General features: G+C 41.8%; 1 protein-coding gene across 6 annotated transcripts in view; it reads left to right on the top strand.

The window, feature by feature from the left end:
- The window catches only part of pja2 (praja ring finger ubiquitin ligase 2), a 104,754-nt gene that overhangs the window by 17,450 nt on the left and 69,919 nt on the right, over positions 1–17,385 (top strand). For 4 of the 6 annotated variants that reach the window (XM_067982935.1, XM_067982934.1, XM_067982937.1 and 1 more), the window contains 3 exons: positions 3,936–4,995; positions 5,361–5,543; positions 7,600–7,806. In XM_067982935.1, coding sequence (XP_067839036.1) covers positions 3,936–4,995; positions 5,361–5,543; positions 7,600–7,806 — 1,450 coding nt within the window. The remainder of the gene's footprint in view (positions 1–3,935; positions 4,996–5,360; positions 5,544–7,599; positions 7,807–17,385) is intronic. The other 2 variants (XM_067982936.1, XM_067982938.1) reach the window with 2 other exon arrangements.

Below are 17,385 nucleotides of genomic sequence, written 5' to 3'. Positions count from 1 at the left end.
TGCTGACTGTTTTGGTGATTTGTCCATGAGCGCCCCCAGATTCGTGTGTGTTCGTGTGCCCTTGCTTATTCCCTTGGTTCCTTTATTCACTTTGCGCTTATCCAGGTTAAATGATCTCTGCCACTTGTGACCCCATATTCATAATATATCCAAATCCCTCTATATTTGAGCGACTTGTTTCATCTTATTTTGACCCCTTCCCAAGTTTGGTATAATCTGAAAACTTGCCTTGGTTTTTGTTCCCTCATTTTCAAATCCCTTGTGTAAACAATAATGGCTCAAGGACTGATTCTGCCTAGTCACCTCCATGCTAATGCAGCTAACCTTTGTTTCCTGTGATTTGAACAGTTTCTGATTTGCTTCAGAGGTCCACCCTTTCCATGCCTTTTAATCTTGCTGACTATTTTCCCATGTGACACTCCTTAAAAGCTTTGCTAAAATCTAAACATATAACATCCACTGAGTCTCCCCCTTGTTCACTGGGGGTGGGGGGGGGGGGGAGGAAACAAATCCAATAAATTGGTCAAACTTTGCCTTCCTTTTACAAAGCCGTACCAATGCCTCCTTATTTTTCTTTAGCAGCATCATTATTTTCTGCTATCTAATATTTTATGATGTGGAGATGCCGGTGATGGACTGGGGTTAACAATCTCCACACTGCCTGAGGAAGGGGAAAGCCCCCGAAAGCTTGTGGGATTAAAAATAAAATCGTTGGACTATAACTTGGTGTTGTAAAATTGTTTACTAATATTTTATGTATTACTGCTGTCTGGCTCATCAGTTCTTGTGCTAATATTTTTGCCCCCATTGAGGTGAGGGATAGTAGTGCTGGGAAATGGAATTCTTCCCATTTCAAGTACCCAGTGTCTGGATCAAGCACTCCCAGGTTAACTACATCGTAGCAGAGTAAATCTCCCTCTACTCTGCCCCAACAATGTGCTTCAGCCTCAACTTCAGAAGAGCGCTTCCAGCTGCACCAAAGTGACATGTTTCCATTTCCCACAGCCATCCTTTTGACTTCCTTGCATGAGATTGCCAATCAGTGCTGAAATACAGACAGTTTTGTACTATAGGCCCTTGGCTTTGTTTCCCTAAAGCTTTCATTACTCCTTTCCATAAGTAAGCTAGTGTGTAGCCCATCTGGACTAGGTGACTTCAACACTTTTCAGTGCCCTCAGCCTGTCTGCCACTTGATTTGAAAGTTGTATTTTATTTATATATTGTTAAATGTGGCTTCTGTATTGGAGAGTCCATGAACACCAATCATAGAATTGTTATAGCACAGAAGGAGGCCATTCGGCCCATTGAGCCTGTGCCGGTTCTTCGTAAGAGCAATCCAGTTAGTCCCATTCCCCACTCTTTCCCTGTAGCCCTGCAAATTTTTTCCCTTCAAATATTTATCCAATTCCTTTTTGAAAGCCACGATTGAATCTGCATCCACCACCCATTCAGGCAATGCATTCCGGATCATAACTACTCGTTGCGTTAAAAAAAAGTTTTTCTTCATGTCGCCTTTGGCTCTTTTGCCAATCACCTTAAATCTGTGTCCCCTGGTTCTCAACCCTTCCACCAAAGGGAACAGTTTCTCTTTATTTACTTTATCTAAACCCTTCATGATTTTGAACACTTCTATCAAATCTTCTCTCAACCTTCTCTGCTCTAAGGAGAACAACACCAGTTTCTCCAGTCTGTCCAATGACTGAAGTCCCTCATCCCTGGAACCATTCTAATGCCTTCATATTCTTCCTAAGTATGGTGCCCAGAATTGGACACAATATTCCAGTTGTGGCCGAACCAGTGTTTTATAAATGTTCAACATAACTTCCTTGCTTTTATGCTCTAGGCCTCTATTTATAAAGCCCAGTATCCTGTATGCTTTTTTAACCGCTTTCTCAACCTGCCCTGCCACCTTCAAAGATTTGTGCACATATACCCCAGGTCTCTGTTCCTGCACCCCCTTTAGAATTGTATCATTTCGTTTATATTGCCTCTCCTCGTTCTTCCTACCAAAAAGTAGCACTTTGCACTTCTCTGCATTAAATTTCATCTGCCATATGTCTACCTGTTCCACAGCCTGTTTATGTCCTCTTGAAGTCTATCACTATCCTCACTGTTCACTACCCTTCCAGGTTTTGTGTCATCTGCAAATTTTGAAATTGTGCCTTGTACACCCAAGCCATTAATATATATCAAGAAAAGCAGCTGACCTAGTACCGACCCCTGGGGAACACCACTGTATACCTTCCTCAAGTCTGAAAAACAACCGTTCACCACTACTCTGTTTCCTGTCACTCCAATTTCGTATCCATGCTGCCACTGCACTTTTATTCCATGAGCTTCAGTTTTGCTGACAAGCCTATTATGTGGCACTTTATCAAACTTTTTTTGAAAGGGAAATACATTTTGCAGGTACATTTCAGCCCCCTGCATGTTAGTTGTCATTTATGATGTGTTAGCCTTTGGTCACTTCATAGTATTTAACCCTTGAGATACTCCTGTTTCCTTGACCATCTTTATTGCTTTGAACATATTTACAAAAGTGTTCTGCGTTTATTTTATTTTCTCATTTCTATTTTAGCGATGCGGAGCAATTTTTCAACTTCATTTGCCTAATATTCATCTATGCCGTTTGCTCTACCCATCGATTTATACATGACAGAAGTTTTTTCTTGCTCTTATTTTCTGCATTGCTTCTATTGTTGCCCACATTAGTTTCCTTCTTCGCCTCTCTTTCCTAATATATGTTTACTTTGTAGTCTGATTATTGTTTTTGTACTTTCCTAATTTCCATTGTAAGATTGACTTTAAACCTAACCATATTGTGGTCACTATTTCCAAGCTATTCCCAATTATAACCCGTATTCCCTCATTCTGTGAAATGGCATGTTGAATAATTGTGGCTAAGCCACATTTAAGTAGAATAGAATAAAAATATTTTGGTACCATTTCTGTTTCATTTAGTATCTTTGCCCAGTTAACTTGTCAGTATTATAATTCCATTTCATGTATCTGTGAAATAAATTTTTTAAGTAGTGGTCAGTTTTCCTAGTATAATGTGCTGACTTGAGGAACTTAAAACCTGACCTCAATTTAATTGGGGAAGGCAGATTTGAATAGTTTGTCAAGTGAGAGTTACGCATTCCACTTCAGTGGTCCTACAGAGTTTGTGAATGTTGGTGCAAGTATATTTGAATAGCTGACCTTGCCTGTTTTTGATTTGAAGATACGTTAGTTGTCTTGTACAATTTCTGGGCTACCAAACTGCCATGGGAATGCCCTGAGCTTTAGCTACAGCATGATCCTTTGTATCTTCCGCTCACCCCAAACGAGGCCAAGAGGGAAGAGGTGGGCATGGCCAGAGATGGGGACTCGCAGGCCGGGAATTTCCATTCTCCGCCTTGCGGAACGTCGATAAATTGGTACACCATGGAAGCAGGCATATTGGTCTGCCAAACAGCAAAGCTGTCAGTTCAGGCCTCGATTTTGCAGGGGGGGGGGGGGTTAGTTTTGCAGGTACATTTCAGTCCCCCGCACAGCAATTTGCAGCCTCCTTGGAATGGTGGACTCTCAAGGTGTGCCCCTAGTCGTGTGGGCACCTACCTACTTTATTTAAATCAAATGACCTTCCCACAACTCTACGAACTTTGGGATCAGTGCCAGAGGTCAGGGGCGAGTGCATCTGGGTGAGTGTACTTACGCCAGGATGTTGGGCCCAAAGGTTTTTGCCATTTATTTTTTAATGTTTACACTGGATCTGTTATATTCAATGCAATCTAAGCAATTAGTCCTTGAACTAACTAAAATGAGAGCTGTGCTATGTTTAATTGAGTCTGCATTGATTTGAGCACTTGGGGTGCATTTTAAGGAGATTGTAGTTATAGTGCTGAATTTAAAGTTATTTGAGATTTTAAGTTTTTTTTTCTCTCTCTTCATAGCTCCCAGTAGAATCTTAGCAAATGAACTTCTGCCACAATGCACTGGGTATGACCTAACTATGGATACTAAAAGAGACGCAGATTGTGAACCTCAAAAAGCAAACAGATTTCTGCCGTCACCTCTGAACAGAAGGCTTTTTCAATGCGAGTCCACTGACTTTGCTTTACCCAGTGCTACAGAGCCATTCGGCAGTTATTCAGGTAGCCAGAGTACAGAGTCCTCCAAGTGGTCAATTCCTAGTGAATTTTTTGAGACTGATTCCAGAAGTCAGAGTGGCATTGGTTTTGTAAATATTGATTCTTACGAACCAGAAAGCAGTGAAGGAGAAGATGAAGATTCAGCTATTCATTCATCCTTGCAAAACGAAGGAAAACTTCAGAAAAGGTTGGATACCATGCTTTCAGAGTTAGAGAAAGGTGTTGATTATCTTAATGGGCTGCAGTCATATCTCTCTGCTGTAATCCATGATGGTAGCAACCAACCGATTGAGCTGCCATGCTCTGTGGCATTGGACAATTTGTCTAATACAGATATTGGTGTTAAAGGACATCAAACTGATTTGAAGGAGCATAGGAAAACTCTACCAACAGTAGGAAGTGTGGAAGAAATTAATGGCTATGTCGGGATGGAGGACGTAAAAGAAAAAAGAGAAAGAAATCTTGATAAGACCTCACTGACCGTTCAAGCTGAAGGAAACATTTTCTGTTGTATGACAGAGCAACCAAGTTCCTCAGAAATGGTAGTAAGACCAAAAGTTAGAAAAGGAGCAGTTGAAACCCATTCTAAAAGAGATACGCACTCACCTGATGAGCTTTATAGCTATTGTATGAGGGAAATGAAGCCTATTGTTGAGTGTTGTGGATCAAATTGTGCCTTGTGGAACTGTAGGGGTAAAATCCATAGAGATTCAAAGATTGGTTCTGGACCTAATAGCAAGGAAACGACTGGTGTTCAGAAGGAACAGGCCACCATCCAACTACAAGAAAACCCTGAAGATACCACAACAGAAAACAGCTTCTGGGATGATTTTGAAAATGATTGTAACAAAGGCGAAGAGAGGTAACAAAATGTTTTGTTTACTGGTTCAGTGAAGGATATGAAAGCTAATTCATTATTGATCTTAAAATTTAATGAAAGATTACAAATATGCAAACTAGTACAAAATCTCATTTCCCATATCTTCAAATTGGTAACAAAGCAAAAGTTTATAATATTGTCCTTCAAATTGATAACAGCAAAAGTTTATAATATTATCCTTTGTCAGCTTGGTGTACTAAGTATTTTGGGTTAACTGGTCTCTGTTAAGCTTACTAAAGCAAACTGAGTTTTAAAAAAAAATTGTTAGCCAGATTAAAAATGAGCAATATTTAGGTGGCATGTACTTCAATGCACTAATTTTCCCCTCTCTACCTCCCCCTCAAAAGCAGCTCTCTAAGCAGTGATGAGGAGTGGTCAGCAATATGGACCTCTGATTTCGTTTTAGAACAAATGCACTCTAGTGATGAGAGCTGGGAGACCTTATCAGGAGTTGATGAACAACAAACTGAACCAAACAGCATTAGTAGCAGCCTGGATGAAGAAGCTTTTAAACATTGCTTCACTGTAGGGTATGCAACTAGCTTCAGTTATAGTAGAGGCATTGAATTTAATTTTAAGTCTGATATACTAGAACAGGAGTGTCAAATATACAGACCATGGGTCAAATGGGGCCCACGATACAGTTTCATCCGGCCCGTGTGTGCTGTGCTTAAGTTTGTCGTGTGTCCTGAAATGGGTTGTGAATCTCCCAGGCGTTGCTTCTAACAGCCTGGGAGAACTGTCTTTCTGTGTCTACCCTATCAGGTCACCCCTTAGCCTTCTCTTTTCTAGAGAAAACACCCAGCCTGTTCAGTCTTCCCTGATGGCTATAACCTCTCCATTCTGGTAGTATCCTTGTAAATCTTTTTTACACCTTCAGTGCCTCCATATCCTTTTTTTATACTATGGAGACCAGAACTGTGCACAGTACTCACGTGGTCTAACCAAGGTTCTTTACAAGTTTAACATAACTTCTCTGCTTTTCAATTCTTTCCCTCTAGAAATGAACACCTGTGCTTTGTTTGCTTTCTGTATTATACTACTAGCCTTTTTGAATAATGCATTAGTAAATAGCTTACAATAGTGTACTTAAAGAAATGTGAAATCGAAGTGTATACTTAGGCAGAGTTTATACTGCCGAGTTCATGCCAAAATGTAGTTTGTAACATGTGGAGTACTATTAACTTAGCAGAAAAATTGCTTGAGAGAATCTGGTTTAAAATACAATTTAGGATGGTTGAAGCTGACCACCTTTACTTCTGATTAATAGTTCCACAGGAACCCTTCCTAGTTATCAATTCCAATTGAGTAAGATTGGAGGTGAGCAGGAGGGGAAAAAAGTGGGGCCACTACACTGGGTCCTTCCGCCCCCCCCCAAAACCATGATTTAGGAATCTTTTATTTTTAAACACAAGTTTTAAAATTTACAATTAATTTTAAGAGGCTGTATTCTGGGTAGTTAGATAGAAGCCAAGTCTTCTGTCAGTCTTCTATCAGTGATCTGAGGCCTATATGAGAGCTGTATCCATAGACATGACTACTTACTGCACCAGTGATATTAGAAAATTTTGACCTAAAGGGAATTAAAAGTCAAGAAAGGTATTGAGGTAAAAGCCAACATTAAATTGACCTTTTTGATTACTTTTTGTACCTGTGCACTAGGTTTTAGTGATTTGTGTACCTGGACACACATCCTGTTGCTCTTTCACAGTTCCTAGTCTCTTGTTATTGAGAATATTCCAATTTGCCTGTCTTGGATCCAAAGTGGAGATCTCCCACCTCTTCACATTGCCACAATTTTGCACACTCAATTAATCTGTCTATGTCCTTTTGTAACTTCCTGCTCCCATCTGCACAACAATGTGCCTCCAAACTTAATGTCATCTTCAAACTTGAATATATAACTAGTCCTTCATCAAATTCATATGTATGATGACTTGCTGAGGCCCCAGTAGGGATCTTTGGCGAACACCACTGATCACATCCCACCAATCGGAGAACATTCCCTATGTCCCTACTCTGTCGTCTACTTCTCAGCCAATTTGCCAACTCATATCACAAGGTTACCTCCAATTCTGTGCTCATTTATTTTTGCTAATATCTTCAGTGGAACCTTATTAAATGCCTTCTGGAAGTCCATATAGACAATATTCATAAAAGCTCGCTTACCCACCACATTGGTGACCTTTTCAAAAAATACAACTGGAGTAGACTGACATGATCTAGCCTTCATAAATCCTTGCTGACTCTCTTTGATCAGCCCATACTTGTCCAAGTGCTTAGTCACTCTGTCCCTGATGATGTATTCCAGTAACTTCCCCACAGTTGATGTCAAGCTGTCAGGTCTGTAGTTTCCTGGTTTCTCCCTCTGTCTCTTAAATAATGGAGTGACATTGCAATTTTCCAATCCAATGGCATAATTCTTGAATATAGAGAGCTTTGTGAAATTATGCTAGAAATGTGCTAGTGAAACAAAGTATGAGGTAGAAGACAGTATTTTGTAGTGAAGGTTTTCTCCTATGCTTTCTTTTTCTTAGTGCAAACAATTGACTTCATGTACAGTAACCATTTTTTAAATTTCTGTAGTGAACAAACCTCTTTAGAAGAAGGCGAGATCCCCTGGGTAGCATTCAATGAAGAAAGTGACAGCAGTAGCAGCAGCAGCAGCAGCAGTAGCACTGATGAAACTGAAGGACTAGGTCAACTTGCGCATTCAGGGCTTCTCATTCTGGATGGTAACAACAACTTTGAAGATGATTCGAGCATAAGTGAAGACTTGGACATGGAATGGAGGTTTGTATGGTTTTTATATTTTTGTTGGCATCCAGGTACTTTTTCTTACAGCTGGAATTGTGGGCTTGTGATAATGATCCTATTCTGTGTATAAACAAGGCCTTTCTCATCCTCACCAATTGTCTTGCATTCGTTCATAGTGACTTCATACTTGCATGGAACTTGAATCCATGGCTGATTATGTTTAGAGTATTTGTAAGGAACTAGAACTGGCTTTAATACCTTGCAAAATAATACAAAGTATCCTAATCCTTCATTTAACCTTCCATAAACTATAGGAGCAAAGTCAGCTTGACTGGTTTTGGGAAAACCATGTGCTTAGCACATTCGTAAGTCATGGCATTATAGATAAATGGTAACGCCTGTCTCTGCCCACTGCCATGCTGTATAATTGTAAACAATTTTACAACACCAAGTTATAGTCCAGCAATTTTATTTTATATTCACAAGCTTTCGGAGACTTCCTCCTTCCTCAGGTAAAACATTTACCTGAGGAAGGAGGAAGTCTCCGAAAGCTTGTGAATTTAAAATAAAATTGCTGGACTATAACTTGGTGTTGTAAAATTGTTTACAATTGTCAACCCCAGTCCATCACCGGCATCTCCACATCATGCTGTATAATAACCTAGGATCCATGTCATTGCATCAATTTTTTTACCACAGCTAAAACGTTATGTTTTCCACTCCTTGTGATGTACCTCTTACTGTTGAACTGGAACATAGCCTTCAGTCTCTCAGCAGTAGATTAGATTGTTAATCCTTACAATCTGTCACAGCTTTTAAGTGTATTCTTTTTCCAAACTAGGCAGTGAGCTTTTTTTTGTATTTTCAGGTTTTTGTCCAAAGAACTAGGGCATTTGCACTAGCCAACAGTCCTATATCAAATATCAACAAAAACAGTGTTGTCTTTTTTAGGACATGTCTATGAAGGAATTGCATATTTGAATAAAATAATACCAAGTATTGTGCTCTTTGCAAGTAATGTGGCAACAACCATCAACCAACCAAATGCTCTACAGGTAGCCATGTAAAAGAGAGCCGTAAGAGCAGGCAAAAACAAACAAACGAGGGCTGAGGCACAAGTTCAGAGTTTTAAGACTCGAAACAGAGAAGATGCATCCAGCTGGCCCGTGAAATGTGACTGTCAGCATTGACCCATGTAGTGTACTACCTGCATCAGAATGAGCTACGTGTCTCCATAGTTGGGACAGTAGTGTAGATTTTCTCATCAGACTGAAACCCAACCAGAAGCTAGGTAGTGCAAAACTCATACCTGCCCAGCCTGCATTGTGCTGCAGTATTAAAAGGTCTATAATAGCTTAAACAAAGAGTCATCTTAAAATTTAAAACTGATGAAGCAAACAAGCTTTAGTCCAAAAAATGCCTGGTCGGAAGCTACCTGCTAAATGATGCAGGGCTCATAGTTGATAAATCATTGAAGGTCCACAAGCAGTGAGTGGGAGGAAGTCATCGCCAGTGTCGATGCCTGCTCCATGAAATCAGTGTAGGGAAAAGTTCCTAGACTTTACCAGAACAGCCAGGGTAGGAGAATGTACTGTGACCTTAAATTAAGAGTACAAAGCATGTATGACACTTGCATTTACCCACCCTTGAAACATAGAAACATAGAAAATAGGAGCAAGAGTTGGCCATTCGGCCCTTCGGGCCTGCTCCGCCATTCAAAATGATCATGGCTGTTCGTCCAACTCAGTACCCTGTTCCTGCTTTTTCCCCATATCCCTTGATCCCTTTAGCATTAGGAAATATATCTAGATACATTGAAGAAGGAGATAATGACTTGGCCTCCACTGCCTTGTGTGGTAGGGAATTCCACAGGTTCACCACCCTCTGAGTGAAGAAATTTCTCCTCATCTCTGTTCTAAATGGCATACCCCGTATCCTGAGACTGTGACCCCTGGTTCTGGACTCCCCAGCCATCGGGAACATCCTCCCTGCATCTAGTCTGTCTTGTCCTGTTAGAATTTTATATGTTTCGATGAGATCATCTCTCATTCTTCTAAACTCTAGTGAATATAGGCCTACTCGACCCAATCTCTCCTCATACGTCAGTCCTGCCATCCCAGGAATCAGTCTGGTAAACCTTCGTTGCACTCCCTCCACGGCAAGGACATCCTTCCTCAGATAAGGAGACCAAAACTGCACACAATACTCCAGATGTGGTCTCACCAAGGCCCTGTATAACTGCAGTAAGACATCCCTGCTCCTTACTCAAATCCTCTTGCAATGAAGGCCAACATACCATTCACCTTCCTAACTGCTTGCTGCACCTGATTGCTTGCTTTCAGCGACGGGTGTATAAAGACACCCCGGGCTCGTTGCAGCTCCCCTTTTCCCAATCTATCACCATTCAGATAATAATCTGCCTTTCTGTTTTTACAACCAAAGTGGATAACCTCACATTTATCTGCGTTATACTGCATCTGCCATGTTCTTGCCCACTCACCCAACTTGTCTAAATCACATTGGAGCCTCTTTGCATCCTCCTCACGGCTCACATTCCACCCCAGCTTTGTGTTGTCTGCAAACTTGGAAATGTTACATTTAGTTCCCTCATCCAAATCATTGATATATATTGTGAATAGCTGGGGCCCAAGCACTGATCCCTGCGGTACCCCTGCGGTAGTCACTGCCTGCCACCTGGAAAAAGACCCGTTTATTCCTACTCTCGGTTTCCTATCTGTCAACCAATTCTCAATCCATGCCAGTATATTCCCCCCCCAAATCCCATGTGCTTTAATTTTGCACACTACCCTTAATAATTGTAGCTTCTCATCTTTTACTCTTCCTGCAGGAGAAGACAGACCATCCAGGTATGAGAAGCCAATGATAGTAGATCCCCAAAATTCAGCTATTGGGGTTGCTGAAGATGGGAGAAATAGTTGGGCAGCTGCCAGCTGAGGATTTGTTACCAACTTATGCTGCTTTGCCTTCCCGTATATTCTCATTCACTAATTGTCAATGTGGAAGCACTTTACCATGTCACCTACTGAGTGCTGTGGATGCTCAGTTGTTAAGTATATTCAAGACTGAGGTTGATGGATATTTGGACACTAAGGGAATCAAGGGATATGGGGATAGGGCGGGAAAATGGAGTTGAGGTAGATCAACCCTGATCTTATTGAATGGCAGAGCAGGCTCGAGGGGCCATATGGCCTACTCCTGCTTCTATTTCTTATGTGAAGGCTGCTCAATCAGGATATTATTGTGACCTGCCTTCCTCTTTTCCTTTAGATGTGCTAGTCGTTGAAGACATAGGCCCCAGAATATCTGGTCGTGCCAGCCAGCACTTCATAGGACAAATTATCACTCACACTTTCCCTCAAGTACCAGCTCAGATATGTCCATCCTGGGCAATTGAAAGAGTGCACTGGGTGAGACACACCATTACTGAGCAGGAGCAGCTAGTAGTAGCACAGAGAGGGGTTGAACTTGCTGTCTGGAGGGCCAGCTTGCATTGCAACTCTGCGGATGACCCAGAGGATCTGGATTTCATGAATCCTACTTTTAAAAGGATATTTTCAGTGCGTCAAGCATTTGTTGTAGGCATTGCAGACCTTGCCAAACAATATGTTGCAGATGGCAGCTCTAATGGCGTCTACTAGTCACATGTGCAGTTATCCTGCAGGATTGTTTCAGAAAATTGACAAACATAAAAGTTGAATGCAGTTGTGGATTTTACAGTCACTGACAGAGCTGTGCCTGTAGTGCAGTTTGACTGCAGCTCTGCTTGCAGCATGTGGTACAACTCTGTCACTGCTTCTCTGGCAAAGCAGTGTCAGCCAGCATTGCTCATTGCACATGTTAAGGTATTGTGCCTCTGTCTGTATATTCTAGGTTGGTGGTGCTGGTGGGTGGGTGCAGAGTGCCTCTGGTTCATTTTGACCTGCGTAACATTCCTCTGTTGATCTTCCTCCTCCTCTTCCAAAAAGCAGTTATATATAAATTCCACCATAAAACCTATTGTGGCACTGTGACAGGAATTTTTTTAAAAACAAAAAGGCAACACCACAGCAATTGCTGTAAAAGATTTTCAATACCTCCAGTTGAGACACAAAAATAAAATGAGAAGTTTCACGAATAGCCTGATACATAGGCAACCCAACTACTAGTCTCTTGAAACTGATTTCCAGGTGGAGCTCACTGCCTAACAGCCCCAAATGCTGAGTTTATATGGGTGGGTAAAGGAAACAGCGTTAAATAGATAGAAATTACAGAAAATCATGTGAATTATGCAATCGTTTACATGCATCTCCTCACAACTGATGGTGCTTCCTGGAACCATCAAAAATCAGATTGCAAAATCAGTGGGGTGAGGAAGAGGGGAGGAATAGGCTGAGCTCTAGCATTGCTGATCTTCATGCAGTTTCACAATTAGATTTTACATCTGAAAATTGTCTAACTGATCAGAACATCTTCCTTGATATGTCCACACCAACTTAACTACTGTGCAAAATGCAAGTGAATGCACCACATCCATGATTGCTGATGGGCACGATTCATAGAATGTTGCCAAAACATGATGCAGATGCTGTTTCATTGAGTTCCCTAAAATGCACCAATAAGGAGCATCATTTATTTCCAGTAGTAGTAGTAGTAGGAGTCTGTCCATTGTGTTCTGCCTAGGGCAAGGTGGAACCAGTCTCATACACAAGGGTTTTGAAACCACTTACTAGTGTAGTGTAGCTGATGTGGTTTCCTGTTGCCTTGCAGTTTTTATCTTCATCGTACTTTCTCCTAAGTGAGCTACAACCAAGACTAAAGAACTCCATTTACCGATTTTGGTAGTGGGGGGGGAGTTTAGTGGAACTGGCACCCATCGGATGCAAGTACCCCCACTGGACATCAGCCCAATATTCAGAGTCTGTGCTCTGGACTCCACTTACCAGGGCTGTATGCAGTGGGACCTGAATGCAACCCTTCTGATCCAGAGGCAGGAATAATGCCACTAAGCCAGTGATCACTCTATCCAGACGCCAATACCGTACTGGATGTCAACCCAGTATTCAGGGACCACATTCTAGTCTCCACTCGCCGGGGCTGTCTGGAGTGGAGCTTGAACCTTTTGCTTTCTGACTCTGAGGCGGGAATGCTACCACTAAGCCAAAGGCTCACTCCGTCGTAATAGTATTCAGAACAAAATTGAGAAATGGGGAAACAAAAAGACAGCCACTCTAAGCACTCCCTGGCAGCAATCAGTGATAAGGACTTAATGACACTAGTTAGTGCCAGGGATATGCTACCACTAGCCCGTGCCAAGGATTTATTGGTGGTAAAGTATCATACAAGCAAAAGGATATCTACCCTATACCTCCAAGGAGGGAACTATTGGAGCGTCACACAACAATTACTGGCACTGCGAAGGACTTGCTCTGGCTACTGCCAAGTCTCGAACAAAAGACAAAAAAACATTTGTCCCCTCCCTGGAAGGAGGTGTTGCTTCAGCAGTATAGAACCTTCATTTTGTATGGGGACTCAACAACAGAAATTCTGGTCACACCTGAAAAGTTTTTCTGAGGCCTCCTTGATAACTAGTTGGGACAGACCATGTATTCATAGCGATAGTCCAGATACAACTTGAAACCAAGTGTGAATATTCTGCAGTGAAAGGGACTGAAGGGTCCTCTTACACCACTAGGGCATGTCTCTTTTTAAAATATAATTTTTTGTTATATATAAAAAAGAGCTCACGATTCTAACCTCCTGGTATGGGAGATGGATAACCCAGAGCAATGTGTACCATTCACAGGATGCACTGCAGCAACTCGCCAAGGCTTCTGCAACAGTACCTCCCAAACTCATGACCTGTACCACCAAGGGCAGCAGGCACGTGGGAATAACACCACCTGCACGTTCCCCTCCAAGTCACACACCATCCCGACTTGGAAATATATCGCCGTTCCTTCATCGTTGCTGGGTCAAAATCCTGGAACTCCCTACCAAACAGCACTGAGAGAACCTTCACCACACAGACTGCAGCAGTTCAAGAAGGCGGCTCACCACCATCTTCTCAAGGGCAATTAGGGATGGGCAATAAATGCCGGCCTTGCCAGCAACGCCCACATCCCAGGAACGAATAAAAAGAAAAGAGCAATCTATAGTTGAATGATCGATACTTGGCTCCTTATTTGCTGGAAGCAGATTTTAGGAAAACTGCTAACCAAATATCTTTTCCAGGACTTTGTGTTTTGGAATCACAACCCATCTCCTCATACCCATCACTGCCTCACTTCCTATTGCACTTGACCAGAATCAGCAGGGGGCCCTAGCCATTTTTTTGGTGCAGACCCCTACAAGAATGCTTTATTTGTATTCTGGTATACTCAGTAAGAACCACATTCCCTCAATCTGGACCCCTCCAACCAGCATATTCTCAACAATTCATTTGGTAAATTTCCCTGAATGGGTGATTTTGAAGTTTCATTGTGGGGGAAGCAGAGAGTGATTAGAGTGACATATTGTTTGAGAGCAGTTTGCCACGCCAAAGTTCCAAACTCTCAACAGATTTAAGGTGATTGGTTCTTTTGTCAAAGACAACATGAGGAAAAACTTTTTTACACAGCATGTAGTTATGATCTGGAATGCACTGTCTGAAAGCAGATTTCACGTGGTTACTCATTTCCACTTATCAGCGGGCTACAATAGCTCAGCTGACATACAAAATTATCAGGATCCCTTCCCAAAATAAAGCAGCATTTACAGGATCCACCAGGAGTTAGAGAAATGCTTGTAGGGCACCCTAGTTGTAGACTTGGCAATTGTTCACCACACTGTTTTCAGGTATGTGAAATCCACAATGCAAGACATTAACATCATGAAATTGCATGGAATCTGAAGCACAGAAACAGGCCATTGGGTCCAACTGGTCTATGCCAGTGTTTATATACCACATGAGCCTCTTCTCACCATGCCCCTATATTCCACCTTTCCTGTCTCACTCATGTATGTATCAAGCCTCCCTTTAAATGTGTCAATGCTACCTACTTCAACCGCTCCATGTGGCAGTGTGTTCCACATTCTCACCACTCTGTGTAAAGAAATTCTTAAATTATTTATTTGATCTGTTAGTGGCTATCTTGTATCTGTAACCCCTTGTTACGGACTCACCTGCAAGTGGAAACAGTTTCATAATTTTAAAGACCTCTATTAGGCCCCTGCCTGCTCAATCTTTCCTGATCGTTGCATCCTCTTAATTCTGGTAACATCTTTGTAAATCTTTTCTGCACTTTTTCCAATAGTTAAAATTCCTTTTTGGCGCCAGGTAGCAGAATGGAGACCAGAACTGTGCACTGTACTCCCTAGTGTTATCTAACAACAGTTCTATATAAACTTAACATTACTTCCCTGGGAATGTACTCTATAGCTTTTTAGAAATAAATCCCAGTGCTTTGTTTCCACTCTTCATGGCCTTATCAACTTGTATTGCTACTTTTAGTGATTTGTGTGTCTGTGTAAATTCTTAGACTCTGGAACAGTTCCTACAGATTGGAGGGTGGCAAATGTAACCCCACTATTTTAAAAAAAGGATGTGGAGATGCCGATGATGGACTTTAAAAAAAGGAGGGAGAGAAAAAACAGGGAATTACAGACCAGTTAGCCTAACATCAGTAGTGGGGAAAATGCTAGAGTCTATTATAAAAGATGTGATAACAGAACACTCGGAGGGCATTAACAGGATTGGACAAAGTCAGCATGGGTTTATGAAAGGGAAATCATGCTTAACAAATCTGCTAGAGTTTTTTGAGGATGTAACTAGTAGAATAGATGGGGAGAACCAGTGGATGTGATGTATTTGGATTTTCAGAAGGCTTTTGATAAGGTCCCACACAAGAGGTTAGTGTGCAAAATTAAAGCACATGGGATTGGGAGGGGGAATATACTGGCATGGATTGAGAATCGGTTGACAGACAGGAAACCGAGAGTAAGAATAAATGGGTCTTTTTCCGGGTGGCAGGCAGTGGCTAGTGGGGTACCGCAGGGATCAGTGCTTGGGCCCCAGCTATTCACACTATATATCAATGATTTGGATGAGGGAACTAAATGTAACATTTCCAAGTTTGCAGACAACACAAAGCTGGGGTGGAATGTGAGCTGTTAGAAGGATGCAAAGAGGCTCCAATGTGATTTAGACAAGTTGGGTGAGTAGGCAAGAACATGGCAGATGCAGTATAATGTGGATAAATGTGAGGTTATCCACTTTGGTTGTAAAAACAGAAAGGCAGATTATTATCTGAATGGTGATAGATTGGGAAAAGGGGAGCTGCAACGAGACCTGGGTGTCCTTGTACACCAGTCGCTGAAAGTGAGCATTCAGGTGCAGCAAGCAGTTAGGGAGGCGAATGGTATGTTGGCCTTCATTGCAAGAGGATTTGAGTACAGGAACAGGGATGTTTTACTGCAGTTGTACAGGGCCTTGGTGGGACCACATCTGGAGTATTGTGTGCAGTTTTGGTCTCCTTATCTGAGGAAGGATGTCCTTGCCATTGAAGGAGTGCAACGAAGGTTTACCAGACTGATTCCTGGGATGGCAGGACTGACGTATGAGAAGAGATTGGGTCGACTAGGCCTATATTCACTAGAGTTTAGAAGAATGAGAGGTGATCTCATCGAAACATATAAAATTCTAACAGGACTAGACAGACTAGATGCAGGGAGGATGTGCCCGATGGCTGGGGAGTCCATAACCAGGGGTCATAGTCTCAGGATACAGGGTATGCCATTTAGAACAGAGATGAGAAATTTCTTCACTCAGAGGGTGGTGAACCTGTAGGATTCTCTACTGCAGAAGGCAGTGGAGGCCAAGTCACTAAATGTATTCAAGAAGGAGATAGATATATTTCTTTAATGCTAAAGGGATCAAGGGATACGGGGAAAAAGCGGGAACAAGGTACTGAGTTGGACGAACAGCCATGATCATTTTGAATGGCGGAGCAGGCCCACAGGGCCGAATGGCCTACTCTTGCTCCTATTTTCTATGTTTCTATGTATTCCCAGATTTCTCTGCTCCTCTACTACATTTAGTTCCTTGCCGTACCAGGCATAAGTGGCCTCCTTACCAAAAATGAACTACCTCACATGTTGCTATATTGAATTTCATTTGCCATTTATCCGCTCACTTCGCAAGCTTGTCTGTCTTCCTGTATTTTGATGCAGTCTTTCACATTATTAGCTATACTCTCTCTAATTTGGTAGTATCAAATTTCAACACCATAGCTCCAATTTTTGAGTGCAAATCACTTAAGTATGTGATGAACAACAGTGGTCCCAGCACAGATCCCTGCAGGACACCACTTCCCACTTTCCTCCCAGTTCAAGAAACTTCCCTTAACTACTACCCTGTGTTTTATGTTTCATAGCCATCAATCAACCCATTCTGCTACATGGCTCCTAACTCCACATGCCCTGACTTTTGTTATGAGTCTCTTATGTTGCACCTTATCAAAAGTCTTCTGAAAGTCCATGTATACTACACTCACTCTTGTCAACTCTTTCCATTCGTTTTTCAAAGAATTCAATAAGATTGATTAAAAGTGATCTTCCTTTCAGAAATCCATGCTGACT

Source organism: Heptranchias perlo, chromosome 4 (genome assembly GCF_035084215.1).
Source record: "Heptranchias perlo isolate sHepPer1 chromosome 4, sHepPer1.hap1, whole genome shotgun sequence".
NCBI lineage: Eukaryota > Metazoa > Chordata > Chondrichthyes > Hexanchiformes > Hexanchidae > Heptranchias > Heptranchias perlo.
This window is presented reverse-complemented; position numbering and strand designations above follow the sequence as displayed.